Source organism: Budorcas taxicolor, chromosome 15 (assembly GCF_023091745.1).
Source record: "Budorcas taxicolor isolate Tak-1 chromosome 15, Takin1.1, whole genome shotgun sequence".
NCBI lineage: Eukaryota > Metazoa > Chordata > Mammalia > Artiodactyla > Bovidae > Budorcas > Budorcas taxicolor.
Window position 1 is genome coordinate 74757051 of NC_068924.1, and position 11799 is coordinate 74768849.

Below are 11799 nucleotides of genomic sequence, written 5' to 3' on the forward strand. Positions count from 1 at the left end.
CAATTTTAAGATAAGCATTTTTTTCTATATTCTTACATCTCTGAAATAGGGCTGTGTCTTATAATTAATGGCATACCACAATTGCCATTGGTTATTTTTTCAGCTTAATCTCTCAAATCAGGATGCATTTTAAATTGACAGCACTTTCAGCTTAATGAAATACAGTATTTTATGCTTGATTTGAGAACTGTTCATGGCTATGCTTGCCTGTTTAATAATGGAGTGTGTGTGTGTGTGCACATGTGTGCACATACATGCCTGTTTTAGTGTTACAGGTCATTATAAGCTAAGGCCATCATATATGTGGGAATGTCTCAAATTAAAAAGCCCCAGCCCAGAGACCACTATGACTTGGTGGCTTCTAAGTAAAATGTAGGATAAGACCATGTGCTAAACCTGTTCTGCCAGAGCAGAAATCACAGAAAGAAAGGAAGAAGGAGGAATGCCAGGTGGAAACTCTTCCTGAATGATTTCTCTCTAAAGCTGCTCTTGAAGCTTCTTGCTTCCAGAGCTATAAAAAAAAAAAAATCACTTGCAACAATCTACAAGACTAAATATCATCTCCAGTTCCAAACAGCAGGGACTAGTGGATAATGATGTAATCCATTTCCCATCTGCCAGAATTATCAAGCTGAGACTATGGTGGTCTGCTGGCAGGCGATGAGATTTGGATCAGAGAGCCCTCAGGCCCATACTAAATGCACTTACCTCCCTTCCACCTCCTCCAGAGATGTACGGGTCCGGGTGGTAGAAGAACGCAGGGTAGTCGGTAACGTGTTAGGTAGCACGGGGCTCCTTTCACTCATACTGGTAGCCCGGGGAGCTGGGGGCACCAGGCCAGGTACTGGAGAGAAAATAAGGGCTGGAGTGGACCACTGGAGCCCCAAATATCTACCTGTGGTCCAAGAGTAGCATCTGGAGAACCTGACGGAGCCATCTTTTAGCTGCCCTCATCCTAGGCACGCCCGTTAGATGTCCTTCTTACTAAAAAGGATTTGGTTTCCAATATTAACAGCTCTGGATGGGCTAGCTGGCCCACAAAGGGCAGGAAGAAAGAGAGTCATGCACAGGTTACAGCAGGGATCAGGGACTCAAGAGAGCTGATTTCCATTCTAATAAATGCCAGAAGCCAGGGACTTCCCTGGTGGTCCAGTGGCTAAGAACCTGCCTTCCATTGCAGGGGATGTGGGTTGGATGCCTGGTCGGGGAGCTAAGATCCTACATGTTGCAGGACAACTGAGCCCATGCGCCCCAACTAGAGAAAGCCCGTGCACGGTAATACTAAGCCATGTGCTCCAGAGCCTGAAGCCCACATGCCACAACAAGAAGCCAGCGCACCGCAGCTAGAGAAGTCCCCACGTGACACCAGGAAGACCCAGCACAGCTACGTACATATGTACATACGTTCGTGCTAGAAGCCAGACAAACCCGCTCTGTGCCTTTCCAAACCTCAAGCTCATTGCTCCTAGTCGCTCGGCTGTAAGATCCCCTGAGGGACAGTCTCAGCCAGATGGCAAAAGGTGCTGACCCCTGCCCTTGCAAGGGCTCTGCTGTTGCAGGGGGGCGCATCAGTCCAACTCACCGAGGGAGCAGGGCCGGCCATCGGGCTCATCAGGACAGGCACACACAAAGTCCGAGGTTCTGGCAAAGCAGAGGTGGGTGCAGCCGCCGTTGTTCACGCCACAGGCGTTGGTCCCTGGGAGCAAAGCAGATGAAGGTCTGGCCTGGTGCAGAATCAAGTCTCCCAGTTTGACGCTTCTCCAAATGGAGGAGATTCAGGGCTCCTCAACTCCCAGGGACGGTGGGGCAGGAAGGAGGGGTATAACAACAGGGGGCCGAAAAGGCCTAAGAGCTTCAGATGTGAACCCGTGGCTCTCCAGTGGCTCTGACCGTCTTGGTTATTAACAGTCCTTGGGGTGATCAACAAACCCCACCAGTGGTACGGAAGCAGCCTCAGGACCGGGAGCCCACCTGTCTGCCGCTGAGGGGAGACCACGATGATATCCATGAGTCCCTCCACATTCGCCAACACCGTCTCCTTATTCCGGCCAGAGTACTTGTCCACACGCTGGATGGACTTGGTCTGCCAGTCTGTCCAGTAGATCCACCTGTCCTGCTACTCAGCAGGGGGACCCCAAAAGGGTAACTATTAATAGGCAGACCCCACGACAGCTTCCGTGCCTCGGCCCATTCATTCCCGCTGCCCGGGTGTCCTCTTCTTCATATATCCGGGTCAACTCGTATGCATCCCCACATATGGCATTACCCAGGAGATCTCCCCCAGTCCACAGAGAATTCACCCTTCTCTCCATGCTGTTCTGAGCTGTGTCCTCCCTTCTACATGCGGGTTTTTGACATTCTGTGGTCATTTGTTTACATGTCTGTCTGTCCTGCCAGATTAAGCCCTTCAAGGACAAGAATGTGCCTCATTCATCTCTCAATTTCCAGCACTAACCTGCAGTCCTCAGTCAGTCAACCCAGTGGCTCAGTGAATAACTGAGTTCCTGTACCTCGCAAACAGGAGTAAATTGTGGAGGTGGGGGGTCCTTCTGGGTCCCTGTTCTCACAGGCCCTTCACTCACAGCCCTGGCAAGTTCCCTGGTTACCTCTGCAGGCAGCTGCCCTCTAATTCAGTGATCTTGAGATTCTCAACCAGGGGAGGAAGGACAGTGTAGGCGGTTCCCCTCCCATCCCTAGGGTATACATCAGAAACCCCAGGGAAACCTGTAGACTAGAAAACTAAACTCAGTATAATCCTGTAGTTTTACATGTAGAGTACCAGGGAGGAAAGCCTATCATTAAGTGAAGTCAGAGAAAATCTTTTGGCTGGTAGGATATAATGCAGAATATAGATAGAGTGGATGTTTTTTCAAAAAAAGGACAACGATTTTTGAATAATTGAGCATCCCTGTTTTGGCCCCTGCCTTTTTCCTTCCTTGAATTGTTTTACAAGGTTAGAACTCTTAAAAAATAATGTCAGCCAATACTAATGAAAATGATCAGAAATAACACACATTGAGTGGCAGGTACTGTGTTAATGCTTTGTGTATATTTCGGGCTTCCCTGGTGGCTCAGATAGTAAAGAATCCGCCTGCAATGCGGGCGACCCGGGTTCCATCCCTGGGTTGAGAAGATCCCCTGGAGGAGGGAATGGCTACCCACTCCAGGATTCTTGCCTGGAGAATTCCATGGACAGAAGAGCCTGGCAGGCTACAGTTCATGGGGTCACAAAGAGTCAGACACGACTTCAAGACAACACTATTGTTAAACTCGTTACTTTTATAGGTAAGTGAAACTTAGAGAGTTCACTATCTTGTCCACATTGCCCAGTCACTTCATGACACAGGCAGAACTTGAACCCACAAAGCTGGCTCGTTGGAGGCACTCACCCAATAAACTTACTGACTGCCTCGTTGCCTCAAAACGCTGGCTCTCAGCCACTCCACTGTCTGGCTGTTAAGTGAGCTGCCTGAGTTTGCTTGCTGGGACCACGGCACTGGGATCAACTGGGGAACTTGTTAAAATGAATATTCCCAGCCAGACCCTTAGGAGGCAGATTCTTTATATCCGGTGCCTAGGAATGTGCATTTTCACAAGTCCCACAGCTGACTCTGTACACAGCTGTGGGAGAGCCACCCCTCTGAATGCTAGAATGTGGGCAAGCGGGAGCAGCAGGGCGCAGGGCGGCAAGACTTCCGTGTACAAGAATCACTCCCAAAATGGGCTTCCGAAGCACACCTGTTCAGCAGCATCTGGAGCAGACACAGAGCCCCGAGGAAATACTCCCCCCCACCCCCCAGCAAGGAGCGTGAGTCCTGTTCTCCGAGTCAGTACCTGCGTGAGAGCAAAGGGGTGAGACACGTGGCTGACCAGGACCTGTCGGAGCTTCCCGCTGAGATCAGCACTCTCAATCCGATCTAGGTGGGCATCCACCCAGTAGATCCTGCGAAGGAGAGAAGGTAGCCACTGAAGACACGAGCCAGGGACCCAGCCCTGCCCTCAGGGAGCCGGCTGTCCCCTCCTGAGCTGAGCTGGCGGGTGCGGTGAGCAGTCGTGGTGACCTGATGAGGGGGTCGCTGGGAGTCCCTAAGCTGAAGAGTGGAATTGGGATGGTGACTCATAAGTGGGGAGGCCAGGGCGGTTCTGGAGAGGGGTAGAAATCAAGTGACCTCAGGGGAGCCAGCACCCCGTCTCATCTGCAGCAACTCGATCACCCTTTGACTCCTACAGAGACATCACTTGGCTGGAAAAGGTCCATCTAGTCAAAGCTATGATTTCTCCAGTAAAGTATGGATGTGAGAATTGGACTATAAAGAAAGCTGAGCGCCAAAGAATTGATGCTTTTGAACTGTGGTGTTGGAGAAGACTCTTAAGAGCCCCTTGGACTGCAAGGAGATCAAACCAGTTCATCCTAAAGGAAATCAGTCCTGAATATTCATTATTCAGGAAGGACTGATGCTGAAGCTCCAGTACTTTGGCCACCTGATGAGAGCAGTTGAATCAGTGGAAAAGACCCTGATGTTGGGAAAGATTGAGGGCAGGAGGAGAAGGGGAGGACAGAGGATGAGATGGTTGGACGGCATCATCGACTCAGTGGACATGGGTTTGAGCAAACTCTGGGAGATAGTGAAGGACAGGGAAGCCTGACATGCTGCAGTCCATGGGGTTGCAAAGAGTCGGACATGACAGCAACTGAACAACAACAACAACAAAATAAATTAAAAAATAAAAACATGTAAACCAGATAAACAAAGCCCACTTGAGGGCTGAATGCTGGGTTCAGCGACTCCTGTTCCAAGAACACATTACCTCATTCCTTCTCGCTGCTTGTTCTGCCCTACCCACCAAAGAGCTTTCACCCCCATCAAGGAGGGTGAGTCCCATTCTCCGAGTCAGTTTTTTTTTTCACTACTTCTCCTCTGCCCACCTGATTTCCAGGATGCTATCTGGGACAGGATTCCCACCTGCGCGTATCATAGTCCAGGGTAAGTCCATTGGGCCAACCCAGGTCTGTGTTGATGAGGACCTTCCGCTCAGAGCCATCCAAGTTTGCCCGTTCGATCTTGGCAATGTGGCCCCAGTCTGTCCAGAAGAGGTACCTGGGACACGATGGTGCCATCAGCAAGGCATGGGAAGATGGCACCCAGAGGTCGAGAGAATACCATTTAGAAAGAGGCATATTCAAGCGCCTCCTCCCCAGGCCCTTCTCCCCTGGGTCTCTTTCCTGCTGGCCAAAACCTTACCCCTTCCTGGGGAAAACAGCGATGGCCCGAGGCTCATCCAGGCTGTTGTTGATCAGCACTTTGCGGCAGGAACCGTCCAGCCTCGATGCTTCGATGGTATTTCGGCCCGTATCTGTCCAATACAGATTCCGGGCCACCCAGTCCACTGCCAGCCCATCGGTGGTCTTCAGCCCACGCCCGATCACCGTCTCCATGTTGCTGCCGTTCAGATCTGCTCGCCTTGAGGAGCAGCCCAGGGTTAGATGACTGATCAGATCAGCAATAGGCTGATACCCCTTTAATCCACATTCCCAGAGTTGGATTCCCACTACACTGTAAGCTCCAAGGGGCGGGGACCATGTATTTATAAGTACATGCATGCATGTGCGCATGCTAAGCAGCTTCAGTCGTGTCCGACTCTGCGACCCTGTGGATTGTAGCCCGCCAGGCTCCTCTGTCTTTGGGATTCTCCAGGCAAGAATACTGGAGTGGGTCGCCATGCTCTCCTCCAGCGGATCTTCCTGACCCAGGGAGCAAACCCACATCTCTTAAGTCTAACCTGGGTTGGCAGGAGGGTTCTTTACCACTATAGCCACCTGGGAAGCCCATTTGTAAGTACACTCCTCCATGTCTAGCACAGTAGGTATTCAAAATACTTGCAGATCTAATGAATAAAGTATTGGGAGGACAGAGTGTTTCCTGCTCTAAGTAGGTGGCATTTGGGCCCATGTCTTGCCAGAAGACAGGTTAATAAGCCCCATACACCTTCAGGAGGAGACAAGGATGGCTAGGTGGTGATCAGAAGAAAGGGAAGATTTTCAAAATCTACCTGTGCATTTTTTATAATATAGCAGGGAATTCAACCCAGGATGGGGGAAGGGGCATGCCACCAACACATGGGGGCCTTCTCTAAACTCTACATGCCCACCAGCTCTCAGGACAAGATTCTAATACACCCCTCAGGGAGAAAAAAGGGAATGCTCCTGTTCTTCCATGTGAGAATCTCTGCCACAGCAAACCCCTCTAATGGTACGTGAACGTACATGAATGTACGTGAACGTACATGAATGTACGTGAACGTACATGAACACAGGGTACCACATTCCTTGGTTGTGTTGGGTGAAAAATTGAAAGAATAAAAATTTTAAATAAAACAAAAAATATTTAAAAAACAAAAACAATCACAACTTCAAAAACCATCATAAAGCTTGGATTTGGCTGGTATTTCTGTATTACAATACACTCAGTTTGGCGATGTGGCCAACTAATCAGTGAGTCTTAGAGGATCTGTGGAACTCCTGTAGGGTCCAGAAGTAGGGGTAGAAGGCTCCAGATCCCTAGCCTGACTTTATCTGTGGGTTTTACATACTGGACTTCTAGTCCTCTTTAAATAGGGAAATTCCCTGGGGGTCCAGTGGGTGAGACACTGTTTCCAGTGCAGGCAGCATGGGTTTGATCCCTGGTCAGGGAATCCCGCAAGCTGCACGGTGCGACCAAAAATATAAATTCACGAAACGCAAGATAGGCCGTGCGTGTGCACTCAGTCATATCCAACTCTGTGCGACCCCATGGACTGTAGCCCGCCAGGCTCCTCTGTCCGTGGAATTTCCCAGGCAAGCATACTGGAGTGGGTTGCCATTTCCTCCTCCAGGGGACCTTCCCAACCCAGGGATCAGACCCAGGTCTCTTGAGTCTCCTGCACTGGCAGGCGGATTCTTTTATCACTGTGAAAGCACATCAGAATCTTCAAACAAGCAAACAAACAAAAAAGTTTGAAACTCTTCTGGGATAACACTGCAAAGCGAACAAATCCAGGTCAGAACTCCCTATCCAAGTTGCCAAATCAGTCAGTCCGTTTAGAGGTGACCCCAGACCATGACCTCAGCCATCAGAGATGGGAAGCAGGTCTGTGTCCTCTGGAGGTTTTCGGGGACACTCATACCTGATAACATCCAGGAACACATCCGTGTAATAGACCTTGCCATCCACACTGTCGTAGTCCAGGGAGATGACATTGTTGAGCTCTGGGACCGGTACATGCACATCCGTGTGGTCGCTGGTGTCCAGGGAGATACGCCGGATGGAGCCGCGGCTGGAGAAGAGCAGGTACGTCTCAGGAGCGGGGTCGCAGGTCTTCCCATCTCCCTTCAGCTGGATGCCGGTGGGGCAGGCACAGGAAAAGCCCGAGGGCCGGGGCAGGCACAGGTGAGAGCAGCCACCGTTCCTGGGTCCGCACTTGTTCATACCTGGTGACGAAAGAGAGAGAACGGGGCAAGTTTTGACACCCGGCCCGGAATACGGTCTGAATCTTAACCAAGGCACAGGTTTGCTAGTGCCTGCCGGTCTACTGTTCTGCATAACAGGATGTGGTGCCCAGCAGGGATGAGCTGGAAGGAGCTGGAAGGAGCAGGGGTGTCTCCGGGAGTCCTTTAAAGGGGACAGCATGCTGCCGTGGGAGTATGAAGTACCCGTCGTACCCAGAGGGAACACAGCCTGATCCTGGAGGAGGGGCTTAGGCAGGTCCCTGTCCCTCTGGTTGTAAAGGCATCTCTCTGCTCTGGATAGATCTCTGATGCTGAGACGGCCCCAGAAAGTCAGAGGCCTCTGGCTCACAGCCCTCGGGGTCTTCTCACCCAGGGGCTGTGACCGGTCCACAGCCTGGATGTCCATGAGGCCTGGCAGGTTGGACCTCACCAGGATGACGTTGCTGCCAGTCCCCTTGTCGGCACGGTGGATGCTACGGGTCTGCCAGTCAGTCCAGTAGATATAGGCGTCCAGCAGGGTGAGGCCATACGGGTGCTGCACAGGTGATACCAATGTGTGCCGATTGGCACCGTTCAGATCTGCAGCCTCAATTCGCTGTGGAGGAAGGAGAGGGAACCGGGTGGCTGTTAGGAGGCTGGGAGCCCTCAGCAGAGATCCCGCGGCCCTCCTATACTCCCAGGCTCTGCGCAGGAGCAGGACCCCCACCTCGGTGTGGGCATCAGCCCAGAGCAGCTGGGAGCTGGCCTTGTCCACAGTCAGTCCGTTGGGCCACCCGAGGTTGCTGTTGATGAGCACGGTGCGGTCGGAGCCATCCATCCCAGACCGCTCCAGCTTGGCATGCTCCCCCCAGTCCGTCCAGTACATGAACCTGGGCAAGAAACGGTAATAGCTGGTTCCTCCCACAGCTCCTCTACACGGGGAGTCCTCACAATACGCCAAACACCGTGGAAAGCATTTACACGCACAAACAGTAGTTGTTGTTTAATGACTACAGAGTTTCAGATTTGCCAGACGAAAAAGTACTGGAGACCTGTTTCGCAATAATGTGAAAGTGCTAACACTACTGAACTGTGTGCTTGAACATGGCTAAGATGGTAAATTTACTGTTATGTTTTTCACGATTAAAAAAACAGGACTTTCAGGACTTTCCCGGTGGTCCAGTGGCTAGGACTCGTGTTCACAATGCAGGGGGTCTAGCTTCAATCCCTGGTCAGGGAACTAGACCCCACATGCCATAATTAAGACCCTGCACAGCCAAAGAAATACTTTTTTTAATGATTAAAATATTTTAAAAATTAAAATAAAAAAATTTTAAGTACTTTCCATGCATTATCTCACTTAATCCTTGCAAGGTCCACAAGGCATGCATTTTCATTATCACCTCCACGTTACAGGTAAGGAATTTGAGGACCACATGTGTGTGCTAAGTCGCATCTGTCATGTCTGACTCTTTGGGCCCCTATGGGCTGCAGAAGCCAGACTCCTCTGATCATGGGATTCTCCAGGCAAGAAGATTGGAGTGTATGGCCATTTGGGGACCAGGGAGGTTAAATATTGAACCAAAGTGACAGACGCAGCTAATAAATGGTGAAAAAAATTGAGTTCTGGATTTCTGATTCCAGGGTTCACGCTTGGAACCTCTAGGCTACACTGCCACCCTGAAGGACATCACATGGGAGAGGAAGTGCCCCCGGGAGGTCAGTCTCGGTGCTCCTGCGAGGCGGGCGTGCTCATCCTGCCGCCCAGGGCCCCGGAGCCGCTCTTACCCCATCTCATGGTACAGTACGATGGCGCGCGGGCTGTCAAGGTTCTGCCACACCAACACCTTCCGCATGGACCCGTCCAGGTTGCCCACTTCGATCCGGTTGGTTCCTGTATCTGTCCAGTACACTTTCCGGCCGATGGCATCCACCGCGAGCCCATCTGTGGTCTGCAGCCCTGCAGGAAGTCGACAGAGCACACTGGCTCCTGCCTTAAGACAGACGGGCTCTCTCCCCAGCTCTGTAGCCAGACAGGTGGGCCCAAGGCTGGGAGCAAGGCCCACCTGTGGTGATGAGGTCCTCATGCTGCGAGCCATCCAGACGGGCACGGCTGATCCTGTGCAGCGTGCTGTCTGACCAGTACACTTTTCCTGGAAAGGGAAGGCGTGGCTCAGCCCGGACCTTCACCCCTCCCCGCCTCCAAAGGAACACACACAGCTGACTCGTGTTCTGAGACGCCTGGGCACGTCAGAGAGCCCTATGTCCCCAAGAAGAGGGACTCAAGAGAAATACAGAAATATTTATAACAGGATAGCCCTTGGCAGAGATGAAGAATGTGGCCCCCAACCCTCATAACGAAAGAAAAAGTGCTACAGAGGTGGGCAGGGGTTGTGCCAGAGGGAACGGGAGGCCCCTAAGCTGTTAGCAGGAGGCAAAGGGGGCAGCGAACAGAGGCAGCCGTTGCTCTAGGGGCCAGGAGAGCAAGGAGGATCACGCAGACCTTCCTGGGGGTCCACCCCAACGGCAATGGTGTTCTTCATGGTCATGTTGATGGGCACCACCACGTCGGCAAAATAAGGGATGTCCAAGGAGACCATGCGGATGTCTATCCTCCTGGCGAAGATGAGGAAACTGTTCATGCCTGCCCAGGTGCAGAGAGAAGGAAAGAGGAGTCATCCCAGCACGGCCATGAGAGGATCTGGAGTAAGGCAAGCTGAAGTTCATGCTTTCTGTCTCCATTAGTTTCTAGTTGTGTGATCCTGAGCACATTATTTAAATTGTTTAAGACTCAGTTTCATCATCTGTAAAATGGGGACAATGACAGGGGGGCTGTAGGGATAAAAGATCAATACAGAAAAACCCTTAGCATTGGGTCTGATTCATAGACACAGTCCTGTATTAGTATCACAAAAGTGAATCTCTGTGAAGTTTAAAAAACTTCATGTAAAGTGAAAGAGGGCTTTGCCCACAGCCTGGGACAATTCAGAGCTCCTTCCTCACTCAAATTCCCTAGGAAGTTCGGGTTCAAATGTAGCCTACCATGCAGCATCCCCTAGAGAGAAACATCAGCTTCCAACATTTGGGCAGCCAGCTCCTGCTTCTGAGATCTTTCAATTCAGATTATCATGAAGGTTGTGCTGGTCGTGCCCTACTGACACAAGTGCCATTTCCAAAGGAGGTACCAAAGGAGGTACCATTACCTTGTAATTTATCACATGTTCTAGTATTTATTATACCAGTTTGGGGCAGATGGAACTAAAGTGATTTAGTCCAACCGAATCAGTATATTATAACAATTTCCCAACAGAGGAAAATAAAAAAGAAAGGAGCATCTTTTTCTAACATGCATGAGGATGCCATGAGACCCAGTTGGACCCTGCTTCTAATCCTGCCTGCCTGTTCCCTTGCATCTCTTCTTTTTTTAAAAAAAAGCTTTATCTTGCCCCTAGGCCTTTAGAAGCTTAGGTCCCTCAAGACCACATTAGAGTCCACTTGCAAGGAAGGTAGAGAGTCACTGCCTCTGTCCCAGAGAGGCTCTAGCCAGGTCTGTGATGCCTCGACCTACCTGGTGAACAGGTCTTGCCATCAGGCATCACATTAATGCCTGTGGGGCAGGTACAGCTGAAGCCACTTGGATTTGGGGACCGAAGACACAGGTGGCTGCAGCCGCCATTCTCCGTAGCGCACGGTGTCGACACTGGGTGGGGAGGAGGGAGTCAACGAGAGGGACCGTGGCAGGGGGAAGCCAAGGAGAAGCCAGTGTGGGCCAAGGGCTGGTCACCTGGGGGCCGCCGGCGGTGGAAGACGTGGATGTCCATCAGGCTCTCCAGGTTCTCCTGCAGGGTCTCCCGGTCCAGCCCCGTCAGCCGGTCGGCACTCTGGATGCTCTTGGTCTGCCAGTCGGTCCAGTAGATACGCTCCCCATAGAGGGCCAGCCCAAACGGGTGCGGCAGCTGGCGTCCAATCAGCACCTGCCAGGGCCCCCGCGCTTGCGTCACGCCCCAACCAGGTCTGACCGCACAGAGCAGGCGTCAAGGGCGCACTCCGCCGGTACCCCCTGCTGTGTGACCTTGAGCTAGGGCTGGTTCTATCTCTCGAGCCTTGGTCTACCAATCTGTAATAGCATCATGACAGTGCCTGGCTCCAAGGGTTGTGTGATGATGTTAACGGGTCATACATTATTTACATCATCTCAAAGAATCTCTACAAGTGACTTACTAACTACAAAAGGAGAAACAGCAACTTCACAGTGGACACCACCTTCACCACACAATCAAAGCTGGTGACTTGCCTGGTGGCTCAGCGGTTAAGACTTTACCTTCCAACGCAGG

The 11799-nt window shown here is 51.4% G+C and overlaps 1 protein-coding gene across 1 annotated transcript in view; it reads right to left on the minus strand.

The window, feature by feature from the left end:
• The window catches only part of LRP4 (LDL receptor related protein 4), a 53390-nt gene that overhangs the window by 11364 nt on the left and 30227 nt on the right, over nucleotides 1-11799 (minus strand). Inside the window, exons 21-34 of the mRNA XM_052652323.1 lie at nucleotides 11250-11439; nucleotides 11034-11165; nucleotides 9969-10109; nucleotides 9532-9618; nucleotides 9254-9425; nucleotides 8193-8355; nucleotides 7856-8081; nucleotides 7165-7468; nucleotides 5244-5462; nucleotides 4965-5099; nucleotides 3835-3943; nucleotides 1972-2116; nucleotides 1583-1696; nucleotides 709-844 (exon numbers count right to left, since the gene is read on the minus strand). Of these exons, the coding sequence (XP_052508283.1) occupies nucleotides 709-844; nucleotides 1583-1696; nucleotides 1972-2116; nucleotides 3835-3943; nucleotides 4965-5099; nucleotides 5244-5462; nucleotides 7165-7468; nucleotides 7856-8081; nucleotides 8193-8355; nucleotides 9254-9425; nucleotides 9532-9618; nucleotides 9969-10109; nucleotides 11034-11165; nucleotides 11250-11439 (2273 nt within the window). The remainder of the gene's footprint in view (nucleotides 1-708; nucleotides 845-1582; nucleotides 1697-1971; nucleotides 2117-3834; nucleotides 3944-4964; nucleotides 5100-5243; nucleotides 5463-7164; nucleotides 7469-7855; nucleotides 8082-8192; nucleotides 8356-9253; nucleotides 9426-9531; nucleotides 9619-9968; nucleotides 10110-11033; nucleotides 11166-11249; nucleotides 11440-11799) is intronic.